The sequence below is a fragment of the Furipterus horrens genome, unplaced genomic scaffold (genome assembly GCF_987537825.1).
Source record: "Furipterus horrens unplaced genomic scaffold, mFurHor1.1.pri manual_scaffold_1, whole genome shotgun sequence".
Classification (NCBI taxonomy): Eukaryota; Metazoa; Chordata; class Mammalia; order Chiroptera; family Furipteridae; genus Furipterus; species Furipterus horrens.
Genome location: NW_028327171.1, coordinates 131,982,973 through 131,999,526, shown reverse-complemented (window position 1 = coordinate 131,999,526; position 16,554 = coordinate 131,982,973). Strand labels below are relative to the sequence as shown.

The following is a 16,554-nucleotide window of genomic DNA, read 5'->3' as shown; positions in this document are numbered from 1 at the left end:
TCCCAGGCAGCCCTTTTGTTCCTTTATTCCTGTACAGAAAGGGACAACCAAGGTCATTGGACATTTGAGGTGAACAAAAATAAACTAATACCAAAATTGATCCTAATGATAACTTTTCAAAAACTCAAACTCAAACTAGTAGCCTCAGATTTGAGATGATATTGCCAATATAAATAAATCAGAATACTATGATACAGGAACAGGGAAAAAGAAGGGACTTTTAGAAATTAAAAATATGACTGCCAAAATAAAATAATTCTATAGAAGGGTTGAAAGATAAAATAGAGGAAAAGTCCAAGAGTTTAGAAGGTAAAAACACCAAGGAAGGAAAATATGAGAAGAAAAGACATAAATGTCTAAGTCCTACATTTTGCTAAGAGGAATTTGAGAAAAGGAGAATAGGAAGTAGGAGAAATCATCAAAGAACAATAGAAATGTCCAAAAGCTAATGACAGTACTATTCAAAATCAAGGTATTCTGGGTGCTGAGCAGAAGGCATATAGATGTAAATGATCCAGATATAGATATATAGTATAGATATTTTGAAATTTTAGAGCATAAGGGATAAAAAGAACGTCCTGAAAGCCTCTAAATAAAAAAAAGCTTCAACCTATGAAGGAACACCTTCAGCCTCATTGAATGTTGGAAGAAGTAGAGCAATGTCCTTAAACATTTAAGAATTATATGCTCAATGAAGCAACTAAGGCAAAATCAGCTCAATTCCAGGCATGCAAACACTCAGAAAGTTGACCTATATTTTATTTTTTTAATATGTTTTATTGATTATGCTGTTACAGTTGTCCTAATTTCTTTTCCCTTTGCTTCCTTCCACCCAGTGCCCCCCTTACCTCCAGCAATCCCACCCCCCTTAGTTCATGTGCATGGGTTGTGCATATAACTTCTTTGGCTTCACCCTTTCCTATATTATCAACTTCCCCCTATCTATTTTATACCAACCAATTATGCTTTTATTATTATTATTTATTTGTTTGTTTACTTATTTATTTTTAGAGAGGGGGAAAGGAGAAAGAGAGGGAGAGAAACATCACTGTGTGGTTTCCTCTCACTTGTGCACCCAACTGGGGACCTAACATGCAACCTAGTCATATGCCCTGACTGGGAATTGAACCAGCGACACTTGGCTCGCAGGCCAACGCTCAATCCACTGAGCCATAGCAACCAGGGCTCAATTATGCTTCTTAATCCCTGCAACATTTCCTCATTTCTCCCTCTTCCCCCTCCTAACTGATAACCCTCTAAATGACCCCCCCATACCTGATTCTTTTCCTATTTTGGTTGTTTGCTTAGTTTTTGTTTTTATTTTTTTAGGTTCTGTTGTTGATAGTTGTGAGTTTGTGTCATTTTAATGTTCATAGTTTTGATCCTCTTTTTCTCAGATAAGGCCCTTTAACATTTCATGTAATAAGGGCTTGGTGATGATGAACTGCTTTAGGTTTACCTTGACTGGGAAGTAACTTTATCTGCCCTTCCATTCTAAATGATAGCTTTGCTGAATAGAGTAATCTTGGTGATAGTCCTTGCTTTTCATCACTTTGAATACTTCTTGCCAGTCTTTTCTTGCCTGCAAAGTTTCTTTTGAGAAATCAGCTGATAGTCTTCAGGAACCCCTTTGTAGGTAACTCTTTGCTTTTCTCTTGCTGCTTTTAAGATTCTCTTTATCTTTAACTTTTGGCATTTGAATTATGATGTGTCTTGGTGTGGTCCTCTTTGGGTCTAGCTTGTTTGGGACTCTCTGTGCTTCCTGAGCTTCTATGTCTATTTCCTTCCCCAGATTCGGGAAGTTTTTTTTACTATTTTTTCACATAAGCTTTTCATTTCTTGCTCTTTTCTCCTTCTGACACCCCTATGGTTCAGATGTTGGCACATTTAAAGTTGTCTCAGAGGTTCCCAAGGATCTCCTCATTTTTTTCAATTCTTGTTTCTTCATTCTGTACTGGTTGACTGTTTATTTTTTTTCTTATGTTCCAAATCATTGATTTGAACCCCAGTTTCCTTCCCTTCACCTTCGGTTTCTTGGGGATTTTAGCCTTCACTTCTTTCCTCATGTGTTTGCTGTACTCAAGCATATCTGTCAAGTCTGAGCATCTTTATCACCAGTGTTTTGAACTCTACATCTGTTAGGTTAGCTATCTCCTCGTCGCTTAGTTCTTCCACTGGAACCTTGATCTGTTCCCTCTTTTGGGCCATACTTCTCTGTCTCCTCAACTGGATAGGCTCCTGTGTTCATCTCTGTGTCTTAGGTAGAGCTGTTGCAAGGGGTGTAGCCTTAGGTATTCTTCAGTATGGGGCAACCAGTTTCACCGTGTTGTCGCACTATATGTGGGGGAGCAGTTGGAAAGGGAACAATACTTTTTGCTCAGCACTCTCCCCTTATCCCACTTCTCATATGGGACTGACTTCCCTCTAGCTGTTGCCCTGGCCGTGGTTCCCAGAATGGGTGAGTCTGCAGACATTCTACAACCAATGGGGCCCTTTAAACAGGCAGACTCTGCTGAGAGACTGGCAGTTTCTTCCTCCACCTCAACCCCCACTGGTTTTCACAGTCAGAAGCAATGAGGCTTTATTTTCCCTGGCACTGGGACTGTGAGCTGTGTGGTGTGGTGTGGTGCTGGGAGTGCTCGCCAGGTGTTCCTCTCAACTTTTATAATGTGTGACTGCACTTTCCACTAGCCTGCCACAGCCACCACCACACCACATCCTTTCCACCTCTCCTATCTGTCTGGATGAGCATTTCTTCTTTATATCTTTGTTGAACTTCCATGGAGCTCATTTTTCTGGAACATTTGGTAATCTCCAGTGTTGAGGTAGTTGTATTCCTTCTTAGTTGTGGAGGGAGACATAGCATGTCTACCTACACCTCCATCTTGGCTGGAAGTTGACCTTCATTTTATAATATTTATTGTTTAACTAGAAATAGCTGATAGAATTTGTTCATATTTGTTGAATATTTGCTAATATTTTTAAATACCTGCAAGCCCTCTTTGCAGCCCTGTTATTAGAATAGGACATTTTCTTTAAATTGTTATTTTTGTTTCTTCATTATTTTTCTAAACCCCAAAGTCTATTAGGTCTGCTAATTTTTCTGCCTTTCTCTACTCTTTTCTTAGAATTTCCCTTGTTCATTGTTTCAAAAATCTTGTCTCATAATTATTTCATTCTTTATATTTTTACCTAAATTTTGTAAATTCTACAACTAATTAGACAACTTTTTAATAGTATATGAGAATGATAAATAACAGCCATATAAAATGAAAGTAGTACATTATTGAGGAAGGGGAACTTTTCTATAATATATGTTTTAATTTTACTAATATGGGAACAGCCTAATTCTTTCTTCCTCTCTCCCTTCCTCCCTCCCTTCCTTCCATTTCTGTTTTTTGGGGGCGGGGGGAGGAGGAATTAAAATTTTATAAGTATGTATAATTATAAAATTTGTCATTTAAATCATTTTAAGTATAGAATTCAGTAGTAATGCCACTTAATATTACATTAACAATGTTGTACAACCATCACTACTATTTTCTATTTTTTTCATTACCCCAAACAGAGATTCTGTACCCAGTTAGCAATAACCCGTTTCCCTTTTCCACATCCCACAGTAACCACTAATCCTCTGTCTCTAAGAATTTGCTAAATCTTTATATTTTATGCAGCGCTACTAAGAATTACAGATTCGATTTTAAAATATCTCTTCACAATATATTTTTGCTGTCATTATCTGTAGTGTCTGCCCTTGTTACTTATTGCTGCATAACAGATTAACCAAAAACTTAGTTTCTTCAAACAATAATAGTCATGTGTTATTTCTGATGGTTTTTATGGGTGAGGAATTCAAGCAGGGTATAATGGAGATGTCTCTGCTCCACGTAGAGGACCCCAAGGCTGGGATCTGGAAGCATTTGAAGCTCATACACTCGCATATCTGGCAATTGATGCTGGCTGTAACCTGGGGGCCTATCTGGAGTTGTCAACTTAAACATCCACACATGGTTTCTCCATATGGCCTTCTCCACAACATGGAGGCTAGGCTTCAAAGGCAAGCATCCCAAGATATAAAGAAAGAGAGAGCTGGTATATCAACAGCCAAATGTAGGCCATATTACCTTCAAACACCTAGCCTTCAGAGTCACACAGCGTCACTTTCACTACATTCTTTTGACTGAGACAGTTACAAAGGTCCACCCAGATTCAAGTGAGAGGAGCACAGACCCCACCTCTAATTGTAGGTGTGTTAGTGTTACATTGTGAGAAGAGCATGTGAAATGTGATAAAAATTGTTGTGACCATCTCTGGTAATGCAGACTGCTATAGTGTATGTGTGTTCACCATGGTACACAATTCAGGCCTAGCAGGACTTCTCTAAAATTAATTCCTTTAATTTACATTAACTGCTAGCCAATCAATTGTGAACATAGGTACTCTACTTTCTCTAATTAGGAGGTTGAGTTTTGCACATAGAAAAGAAGATTAAAAACATGAGATAATGATGTAGCTGTTTTTAGAAAAGAAAAATATATTTCTTGAAAACAAAATAATTATTAAAATGTGTCTGTTAAAGTAGCTGTTTTAATTTAATGCTATTTTAAAGATTCTCCCCAGTCAAGAAGAACATTTTAATACGAAAAGCATATTGTTTATGAACAGTGTGTTTATAGCTTGGGTGTGAAAATGTTTTTCTAGGTTCTTTTTTGAAAATATTTTCTTTATTTATTTTTAGAGATAGGGGAAGGGAGGGAGAAAGAAAGGGGGGGGGAAACAGCAATCAGTTCACACACACACACACACACACACACTAACCAAGGACCATGCCTGCAACCCAGGCATGTGCCCTTACCTGGCATTGAACTAGTGACCTTTCACTTTGTGGCACAACACTCAACCAACTGAGCCACGCCAGTCAGAGCATTTTCTGGTTCTTGATTGACCTGAAGTATTTAAACACAGTCACCTTCTTCCCCTGATATACATCTGGAACAGATGGTTTATGAAGTACATTTTAATTACATTTATATCCAATTTACCTAACTTCTCTAAAGCTTTAGAGTCCTCATCTGAAATATGGGAAGAATAATAGTACCTGCCTCATAGAGTAGGCATGAGGATTAAATAAGTTAATATATGTAAAGTGCTTGGCACATTGTAAGTGCTAAAAAAATGTTAGACAGGAAATATGTGGATGTGTTAATGGCATTCTGTATATATATATATGCATGCATGTATGAGTCATAGCAAAATGGAATTAATTTCCAACAAGGTATTCAAAAGATAAAAGATATGGTTAATGAAAGCAGTTTGTTAAGCTGTTTCATTTAGGAAAAACATATGTTAATTTGAGAACTGTTTGTTTTTCCTAGTTTGAAAAAGAAAAACAGCATGATATTCGATCATTCTTTTTACCAAAACCTAAAAAAAGTCAGTTGGTGACTTTGTGTGATGAATCAAGGATATTCCACGAAAAAAATACTGTAGTGCCAACAGACCCTGAAAAAATACCTTCAAGAGATGTCGTTGTTTATGAAAATTTTGAACCTGAAGCTAAAAGATTGAAGTCAGTCACCACTGATGACTACTGCAGTCCCCCCCAGGCGAAGTCGTGCTGGCCCAGGGAGACCAAAGCTCTAGCCCAGGCAACCACCCCACCCCTTCCTGGAAAGGACTGGCAGTGTGGTTTCTGCACCTATATCAATAACTCATTGTTACCTTACTGTGAAATGTGTGGGCATCCTCAAGGCAGTGCTGGTGAGTACACAGAGGGGGCTGGTAATGGCATCCTCAGATAACCTGTGGTTTTAGAGATGACTGCTGTTATCAGTTAGTGGGACTCGCACTGACTAGCTTTTAAGCTAGAGTGACAACTTCTCATAGTGAATTGAATTCATCCCCCTGTGAAATGTGAAAAGCTTCTACTTCTGTAAGGAATGAATATCCCCCAGCATCTGTGACATGGCATTAATTTGGCACAAGTGGACATTTTTGATTAATGCCAGCAAGTTGTGAATTCAGTGGGCAGGAATTGAAGCTGTGTTGCTATAGCAGCAAAAATGCCTTTTAGTCAGACCTGCTGTTTTCTTTACTCTGTAGATAATACTAGTTTTTTAAAATTTTTTTAAAATTTGTATTGTTGATACTATTGCAGATGTCCCCATTCCACCTTCTTTGCCCCCCTCCTTCCCTTTGGCTATCACCACACTGTTGTCTGTGTCTGTGTTATGTATATATGTTTTTAGTTAATCCTTTTACCTTCTTTCATCTAGTCCCTCTCCTCCCTCCCCTTGATACTTGTTTTTACAGAAATTATATATTATTTTTGTTCAAAGAGCAAAATAATCCAATGTAGCTTCTATGCCTAGTAAAATATACACTGAGCCATGTTTCCTGCATGACAGCCTTAAAAATTCCTCTATAGATCTTCCTTTAAGAACCAATTTCGTATCAGTTTTATGAGCTTATTAGCCTTTTTCAAAACAGTGCTATTTTAAAAATAGAAATTATAAACATACCTCAGAGTATGTTTTCATAGCATAAGATGCCATTTTCTGATGTTTTACTTTTGAAATTATTATTAATACCTGTAGTTTTCTTAAGAAAAAGGTGATTTCATTTGTTTCCAATTCTCCAATGTTAGAGATCATTTTTATGTTAACTCAAACTGACAAGTTGACAATTTTGGAAACTGGAAGAAGTCATTTTATTTTATCAATTGTAATACTTGTTTACATCTACTTTTCCAGAATATGTGAATTCTTCAAAATATTAACATTAACAAAAACTCAGCTAAGATATAAGCTCTGAAACTTCAGTTCCTTCTTGCCTGCCTTCCTTCCCTCTGTCTTAGTTTGGATCTGAAAGAAAATATAATCAGTACCTGAGTTCTTTTCCTCTTTCAATTCTGGGTGTTCCTACCAAAACTATCAAGTTTGCCATTTGGGTGGTTATATTTGTAGCATGGACACCTATTATCTATGAACTGGTTGGAACCACGAGCTTATTTCATATAATCTCTCTCACAATTTGTATTACCTCATTCAATTTCCACCTGCTATAAGCAATAAAAATAAAGTAGCTTGTGGCTACAAAATAATGTCAGTTCATGTTAATTTTATATATATATATATATATATATATACACACACACACACATATAAAAGTTGAGCAATTTAGCAATAAAAATTATAGTTTAATAAGGTTTTACATATATAGTTCTGATTTTTTTGTGTGTGAGTGATGATGCCAAGAGCAACAATGAAAGTTTCTAGACCCATCATTTAATAGGCAAACTCTCAAACAGTCTAAACAAAAACAAAGCACCTTTTGAACATGGTACTATCTGATTAAAGAGAAATATATATTCTAAGTAACAGTGATATTACTGTATATAAGTTACTATTAGATTAATATTACTGTAATTTGGCATAGTAACTTCCAGTCTTGATTTGGATATACCCCAAAAGTACTGAGATGCAGAATTAATTTCAATTCATCTAAATTTTTAAGTCCTTGTCTGCCATATAGCACTTTGAGGAAACAGTGAAATCCAAAAAATTAAAGGAGCAGTAGTAGAGTATTATAGTCCTATATAGGTTGCTAATGCAGGCTCTAGTACATTAGATACAATTTTATATAGTATATTAATGAACACTAATAGTTGTCAATATGTAACACTGATACTTTGTTCTTAAAATCTATAGTTTATACTTGACATCTCACTGTTCATACACCCAAATTTATATCTCTCACTTGAATTCAGATTGATATATCCAGTGAGCTAGGTATCATCTCCACCTGGTTATATAATGGGTACCTCAAGCTTAACATGTCCCAAATGGAATTCTTGATTCACCACCAACACCCAGATGTTCTCTGCCTATCTTCCCTACATCATGCTAAAAACCTAGTCAGCGTTTTTTATTCCTTTCTATCCTCCCACACTTGATCCATCATATTCTAGCCACTTTATCTTTATTGCCACCATTCCACTGGAAGACACCATTTTCTTCCTTCCAGACCTTAGTAGCCTCTGTTGTTCTACCTAGTGCCTCTTCTCTGTATAGCAGCCAGAGTGATCCTTTAAAAAATTATATCAATATATTCCTTTATCTAAAATCCTCTAATGGTTTCTAGCTACATTTAGAATCTTTATCCAATAATATATAGATCCAGGGGCCAGGCATCCTAGATTCGTGAATAGCTCTCAGCTCAAAAGGGACTCCTCCAAGAACTTGATCCTAATGACTTTTGCCGCATACCCCCATCCCCTTAGTTACAAAACCGTGTTTTAGTCTCTTTACCTGAAAAGACCCCATTTACTTGTTTGTTTATGTTTAGTGTCTATCTCTGTCACTTAGAATGGAATCTCCAAGAAATAGAGACTTACCTGTCTTGTTCCTTGCTTCATCTCCAGCACCTAGAGTAGTACGTGATATATAGTGACTTCCAATAAATATTTCCAAAGAATGAGCAAATATTGTTGACTTTGTTCCTTTCTGTAAGAACTACTATGACTTTCTTTTAACTTTCCTTTTTAAACTCGCTTAGAGTGAATAATAACTACATAAATTGGTGTGTGAATTATTTGTTTGATTTTTTTAATTCTACAAATAGATAGACTCAACTATACCCAGGATAAAAACAAAAATGAGAAAAATGATTCTCAGAAAGACACGTCCAGAAAAGTATGGACTGATTCTGACTGTGAAAAACAAGTTCTTGCACTGTCAGAACCTGAACCGTTGGCTGAGAGCAAGGAAGAAATATCAAAAATTGAGAAGGAAGATGGACGCATACCCCAACCAGGCAATGGTAAGTCTTGCTCCCATTTCCAGTGTCCAAATAATAACCATGTGCTTAGACACATAATACTATTAGTAGATTCGTGATTACTACCTGGTGCCAGGTTCCTTGTATTTTCATTTATAGTAAAAATATAAACCACATACTTAAACACTAGGTAGCTGGAAGAGCAGAGCTCTTGGCATTCAGACATCACGCAGAAAGTTGAACCAATAACAGCTGCACATGCTGCCCCATGCCTGTTGCCCAGACTCATCCAAGCCTGGATCATTCACACAGTGAGGGGGTGGTTTTGTTATATGGGAGGTTCCTTTGGGGCAAATAGTAGGGTTGACAGATTATTAACAGCCACTTAGCAGATAATTAATTATTTACATATGAATTTGTTTTAAATGTCTATAACTAATTGGCATATTTTAAATTTAGGGTTTAGGTTTTTAAAAATTGTTTTGTTTTGTTTTTTAAGTATATTATATTGATTATGCTATTATAGTTGTCCCAATTTTTTTTTTCCCCTTTGCTCTTCCCTCCCAACTGGTACCCTTTTCCCTACAGCAGTTGGCTCTGGTTAGTACATGTCCATTGGTTGTCCATATAAGTTCTTTATCTTCTCCATTTCCTATACTATTCTTTTTTTTTTTTTTTAATTACAGTTGTTCGATTTTTTCCTCCATTGCCCCCCCACCCAGCCCACCCCTTCTCCTACAGTAATATCCCCCGCCCCATTGTCCATGTCCATGAGTCATTCATACATGTTCTTTGATTAAATCCTTCTCTTACTTATCCCTCTTCTCTCTCTCCCCCTCCCCCCTGATAACTTATTCTGTTCCTTGTTCTGTGTTGTTCCTTAGTCTCCTCTATTAGGTGATATCATATGGTATTTGTCTTTCACTGCCTGGCTTATTTCACTGAGCATAAGTCTCTCTAGTTCCATCCGTGTTGTCGCAAATGGCAGGAGTTCCTTCTTTCTTTCTGCTACATAGTATTCCATTGTGTAAATGTACCACAGTTTTTTGATCCACTCATCTACAGATGGGCACTTAGGCTGTTTCCAGCACTTAGCTATTGTAAACAGTACTGCTATGAACATAGGGATGCATAACTTCTTTTGAATTGGGGTTTTAGGATTTTTTCGGGTATAATCCTAGCAGTGGAATCGCTGGTTTAAAAGGCAGTTCCATTTTTAGTTTTTTGAGGTAATTCCATACTGTTTTCCGTAGTGGCTGCACGAGTCTGCATTCCCACCAACACTGCACTAGGGTACCCTTTTCTCCACAGCCTCGCCAGCACTTGTTGTTTGTTGATTGGTTGATGATGGCCATTCTGACTGGTGTGAGGTGGTATCTCACTGAGATTTTTATTTGCATCTCTCTGATGGCTAGTGATGTTGAGCATTCTTTCATGTGTCTATGGACCCTCTGTGTATCCTCCTTATAGAACTGTTTGTTCAGGTCTTTTGCCCATTTTTTAATTGGGCTGTCTGTCTTCTTGGTGTTGAGATGTGCAAGTTCTTTATATATTTTGGAGATCAATCCCTTGTCTGAGGTATCATTGGGAAATATTTTTTCACATGTGGTTGCTTCCTTTTCATCTTGCTAATGTTTTCTTTTGCTGAGCAGAAACTCTTTAGTTTGATGTAGTCCCATTTGTTTATTTTTTCCTTTATTTCCCTTGCCTTAGGAGATGTATTGGTGAAAATACTGCTACGTGGGATATCTGAAATTTTCCTGCCTATGTTTTCCTCTAGGAGTTTTATGGTGTCACAGCTTACATTTAAGTCCTTGATCCATCTTGAGTTTATTTTGGTATGTGGTGTAAGTTGGTGGTCTAGTTTCATTTTTTTGCACAGCCCTGTCCAGTTCTCCCAGCACCATTTGTTGAAGAGGCTCTTCTCACTCCATTTTATGTTCCTTCCCCCTTTATCAAATATTAGTTGACCATATAGTCCTGGGTTTATTTCTGGACTCTCTGTTCTGTTCCATTGATCTATATGTCTGTTCTTATGCCAGTACCAGACTGTTTTTTTGTTTGTTTATTTTTTATAATTTATATATTTGTTTGTTTATTTTTAGAGTGAGGGGAAAGGAGAGAGTGAGAGAAACATCACTGTGTGGTTGCCTCTCACTTGCACCCCTAACTTGGGACCTGACGTGAACCTAATACTGTGCCCTGGCTGAGATCGAACCAGTGACATTTGGCTCGCAGGCAGATGCTTAATCCACTGAACTACAGTAGCCAAGGCTCCAGACTGTTTTGATCACAGTGGCTTTGTAGTATAATTTGATGTCTGGTATTTTGATTCCTCCTGCTGTGTTCTTCTGTCTCAAGATTGCTTTGGCTATTCGGGGTCTTTTTTGGTTCCATATAAATTTTTAAAGTATTTATTCTAGGTCTGTGAAATATGTCATTGGTGTTATAATAGGGATTGCATTGAATCTGTAAATTGCTTTGGGTAGTATGGACATTTTAATGATGTTGATTCTTCCCATCCATGGACATGGTATTTGCTTCCATTTATTTGTATCTTCCTTAATTTCTTTCTTCAGTGTTATGTAGTTTTCTGAGTACAGGTCTTTTATCTCTTTGGTTAAGTTTATTCCTAGGTACATTATTTTTCTTGTTGCTGTAGTAAATGGGATTTTCTTTTTTGTTTCTATCTCTGGTATTTTATTGTTAGTGTACAGAAATGCCTTAGGTTTCTGTATATTTACTTTGTAGCCTGATATTTTGCCAAATTCACTTATTATATCGAGTAGTTTTTTAGTGGAGTTTATAGGGTCTTCTAGGTATACTATCATGTCATCTGCAAATAATGACAGTTTTATTTCCTCTTTCCCAATTTGGATGCCTTTTATTTCTTTTTCTTGTCTGACTGCTGTGGCTAGCACTTCAAACACTATGTTGAATAGGAGTGGAGATAGTGGACATCCTTGTCTTGTTCCTGATTTCAGGGGGAATGCTTTCAGTTTTTGTCCACTGAGTGTGATGTTGGCTTCAGGTTTCTCGTATATAGCCTTAATTATGTTAAGGTATGCTCCCTCTATTCCCATTTTGCTGAGTGATTTTATCATAAATGGGTATTGTACTTTATCAAATGCTTTTTCTGCATCTATTGATATGATCATGTGATTTTGTCTTTCATTTTGTTTAGATGGTGTATTATATTTATTGATTTGCAAATATTACACCATCTTTGCATCCCTAGAATGAATCCCACTTGATTATGGTGTATGATCTTTTTAATGTGTTGCTGGATCCTGTTTGCCAATACTTTGTTGAGGATTTTAGCATCTATGTTCATCAGCAATATTGGCCTGTAGTTTTCTTTCTTTGTTGTGTCTTGACCTGATTTTGGAATTAGGGTAATACTGGCTTCATAGAAAGAGTCTGGGATTTTTCCCTCTTCTTGGATTTTTTGGAATAGTTTAAGAAGGGTAGGAGTTAGTTCTTCCCTGAATATTTTGTAAAATTCTCCCGTGAAGCCATCTGGTCCAGGATTTTTTGTGTGCTCGGAGATTTTTGATTACTGTTTCCATTTCCTTCTTTGTTATTGGTCTGTTCAGGCTTTCTACTTCTTGATTCAGTTTTGGAAGATTATGTGTTTCTAGAAATTTGTCCATTTCATCTGGGTTGTCAAGTTTCTTGCCATATAGTTGTTCGTAGTAATTTCTTACAATCCTTCGTATTTCTGTGATATCAGTCGTGATTTCTCCTCTTTCGTTTATGATTTTGCTTATTTGGGTCGTCTCTCTTTTTTTCTTCATGAGCCTGACTAGAGGCTTGTTGATTTTGTTTATTTTTTCAAAGAACCAGCTCCGACTTCTGTTGATCTTTTTAATTGTTTAGTCTCTATGTCATTTAATTCTGCTCTGATCTTGATGATTCCCTTCCTTCTACTTGCCCTGGACTTTGTTTGTTGTTGTTGTTCTAGTTCTTGTAGCTTTAGGGTTAGATTTTTTATGTGAGATTCTTCTATCCTTTTCAGGTAGGCCTGTATTGCTATCAACTTTTCTCTCAGGACTGCTTTTGCTGCGTCCCGTAGCTTTTGGGCTGTTGTGTGTTCATTGTCATTAGTTTCCAGAAACTTCTTGATTTCGTCCTTGATGTCATTGTTAACCCATTCATTATTTAATATCATATTATTCATTCTCCATGAGTTTGGATGTCTTTGATTTTTTTTTCTTGAAGTTGATTTCTAGTTTCAAGATATTGTGGTCTGAAAAGATGCTTGATATGATTTCAATTTTCTTGAATTTATTGAGGCTTGTTTTGTGTCCTACCATGTGGTCTCTCTTTGAAAATGTCCCATGTGCCTTTGAAAAGAAGGTATATTTTGCTTCTTTGGGGTAAAAAGTTCTATATATATCAGTTAAGTCCATTTGGTTTAGTGTGTTGTTCAATGTCTCAATATCCTTGGTGTTTCTTTGCTTCGAAGATGTGTCTATTGTTGATAATGGAGTGTTAAAGTACCCTAGTATGAGTTGTTGCTGTTGATATCCTTCTTGTAGTCTTCTAGTATTTTCCTTATATATTTGGATGCTCCTGTGTTGGGTGCATATATGTTTATCAGGGTTATATCTTCTTGATGGATTGTTCCCTTAAGTATTATGAAATGTCCTTCTTTGTCTCTTTTTATAGCCCTTTCTTTGAAATCCATTTTGTCTGATATGAGTATTGCTACCCCAGCTTTTTTCATGTCCGTTTGCTTGGAATAATTTTTTCCATCCCTTCACTTTCAGTTTGTGTAAGTCTTTTGTTTTGAGGTAGTTTCTTGTAGACAGCAGATATGTGGGTCCTGTTTTCATATCCATTCCACTACCCTGTGTCTTTTAATTGGAGCATTTAATCCAGTTACATTTAAGGTTATTATTGACAGATATTTATTCATTTCCCTTTCAACCTGTATTACTCTCCCTCTTTTCTTTTTCTTTTTTCTTAAAGCATTTTTTTTAGCATCTCTTGCAATGCTAGTTTGCTGGAGATGTATTCTTCTAGCCTTCCTTTGTCTGAGAAAATTCTTATTTCACCTTCCATTTTGAATGAGAGCCTTGCTGGGTAGAGTAGTCCTCATTGTAGGCCTTCGTTTTTCATTGCTCGAAAAATTTTTTGCCATTCGCTTATGGCTTGTAGTGTTTCTGTTGAGAAATCAGTTGATACCCTTATTGGAGCTCCCTTGTATGTTATTTGCTGTTTTTCTCTTGCTGGTTTTAGGATTCTCACTTTGTTTTTGAATGTTGCCATTTTAATTATGATGTACCTTGGAGTGGACCTTTTGGGGCTCACCTTCATTGGGACTCTCTGTGCTTCCTGGACTTGTATGACTTTTTCTCTCATCAGGTTAGGAAAATTTTCTGTCATTACTCTTCCTATCAGGTTTTCTATCCCTTGTTCCTCCTCTTCTCCTTCTTGTATCCCTATGATTCTAATGTTGTTTATTCTCATATTGTCCTACATTTCCCTTAAACTCTCTTCATACTTTTTCAATCTTTTTTCATTTTGTTGTATTGTCTGGGAATTTTTTTCTACATTGTCCTCTAACTCACTGATCTGATCCTCTGCTTCGTTTAGCCTGCTTTTGATTGATTCTACTGTGTTCTTCAGTTCAGAAATTGGATTCTTCATTTCTTCCTGGTTCTTATTAATAGTTTCTATGTCCTTTTTTATACTGGTATAGTTCTCCGTAAGTTCTCTCTAGCTTTCCTGCAATTCTTTGTAGTTCCCTTGGAGTTACTGGTAATTTCCTTGAAGTTTGTCATAGTTTTCTTTGAGGTTGTCAAGTACACTGAGCTTTATCACCATTCTTTTGAATTCCATGTCTGATAGTTGGCTTATGTCTATTCCATCTACCTCTCTTTCTGGGGATTCCTCTTTTCCTTTCATTAGGAGATTGTTTCTGTGTCTTCCCATGTTGGATTCTTCTTGTTTATTTTTGTTTATTAGATTTGTCTGCTTTGATTTCCCGCCTTTGTGGTATGAGATTCTTTATAGGAGACCTGGAGGGTTCAGCGGTGCAGTCTCTTTGATCTCCTGAGCCTGATGCTCTTGGGATACCCTTTATGTCATTTGTTTATGCTGTCTGGTTATATTTCAGTTACTCTTTGGAGGAAGCTTCCCTCTGGCTAGTTGATTGAGAGTCACTCTGCCCACCTTGTCTTGAGTTCTTTTGTAGAGATGCTGTTAAAACATAAACACACAACCCAGGCAAGAAACCCAAACCCTCAAAAATATCCCCCACCCACTATCCCACTATTGGCAGTAAATGAGTAAGTATTAATGTAAATGTAGAGAGGTTAAGACTATTATACTATAGGAGAAACAGATAAGAGTTGTTTTAAATGAAAAAAAAAGATGATTTTTGAGAGGGAAGGTGATAGAATAATAATAGCAAGTAGGGTCAAGGCTATGCAAGACAGTAAGTAATATTTACATTGTATGTTAAAGAAGAGAGGAAAGATTGCAGAATAAAGTAAGAAAGTGGAAGTGTAAAGTATTAGGTTTAAATAGCAGTTATATGCTATATATTTAGTGTGAAAGGGAGGCTAAACAAAACAGACAAACAAAAGTTAAAGAAGAAGGATGGGAGGGAGAGAAGATAGGAAACAGATTAAAGAAAGAGTTTTGAAAGAAAGTTTTTACTCGGTTCAACCTTTGTGTGCAGTCTTCTTTTTCTGGATCCACACCCGGTCAAAATTCTGAGTTCAAATCTTTTCTGGCTAGCTGGCTGTGAATAGATCTGGCTGGTTTCTGTGGCTGCTTTTCTCTCACTCATGGGCCTGCTGCAACTTTCTGCTGGGAGCTGCACTGAGTCGGGTCTCTCCCCACTTGTCCCGTGGCACCCTCCAGCAGTCCTCAGGCTTGTCTAGGTACGTTGTTCTGCTGGCAAGCTGGTACACATGTCCCTAGTCCCCGCCCAGCCTTGGGTCCTGTCTTCGCTCCTCCTCCCAAGAAGTCTCTGTGCTGCAAGCCGCAGCACATGGCTGCATCTGTCCCTGGCTAGCAGCGTCTCAGCGTTTGCCTGTGCGCACTGCTTGCCTGCCTGGGATCCCCACTGAGTCTGCATTTCTGCTGCAATTCTCTTGTATGGGCCTCTCTCCCTGACTTAGTTCTGCTCCTTGTTTAGTGGTGCCGTGATACGCGCACCTGGGGCGCGGGGTTGCCCGCCCAGATTTGCCAGCCCAGGGGATCCCCACCTAGACTCAGTTCATATAGCTTTCCACAGTCCAGGCCACTCGCTGTCCTCCCACACCGGCTGTTTCAAGGAAACCTTCCCATTGTCTCCCTCCAGGACTGCGCTGGTCCCAGCACCTATGGCAGTCGGCAGTTTCCAAGCAGATCTCAGCCAGTGAACCGGTCTGCATATGCCCCTCTGGGCTGCAGTGCAGCAGTGGCGCCGGGCTCGGTGGGCCCAGCAACTGGGCTGGGGGGCCCAGCGACTCCCCTTGAGAGTGTGGGTGAGCCTTTTGCCCTGTTCCACTCTGCTCTCACACTTCCTTCCCTGCTCGCGCTGTCTGAAATTCACACTCACTCATTCATCTCCATGTTTGTACTCCAAGCCTTCCTGTGATGGGAGCAAGCAGACAACACTGCTACCTACTCCACCGCCATCTTCCAAATCCTCCTCTACTATTCTTAACATACCCCTGTCTGTTTTGTTCCTACCAGTTATGCTTCTTAATCCCTGCACCATTTTGCCCATTCTTCCTCTTCCCCATGCCAGCTGATAACCCTCCAAATGATCTCCAT

General features: G+C 37.9%; 1 protein-coding gene across 3 annotated transcripts in view; it reads left to right on the top strand.

Moving 5' to 3' along the window:
* ZRANB3 (zinc finger RANBP2-type containing 3) overlaps window positions 1-16,554 on the top strand; it is a 282,266-nt gene that overhangs the window by 234,942 nt on the left and 30,770 nt on the right. For all 3 annotated transcript variants that reach the window (XM_090267121.1, XM_090267113.1, XM_090267104.1), the window contains 2 exons: window positions 5,376-5,760; window positions 8,623-8,820. In XM_090267121.1, coding sequence (XP_090123247.1) covers window positions 5,376-5,760; window positions 8,623-8,820 — 583 coding nt within the window. The remainder of the gene's footprint in view (window positions 1-5,375; window positions 5,761-8,622; window positions 8,821-16,554) is intronic.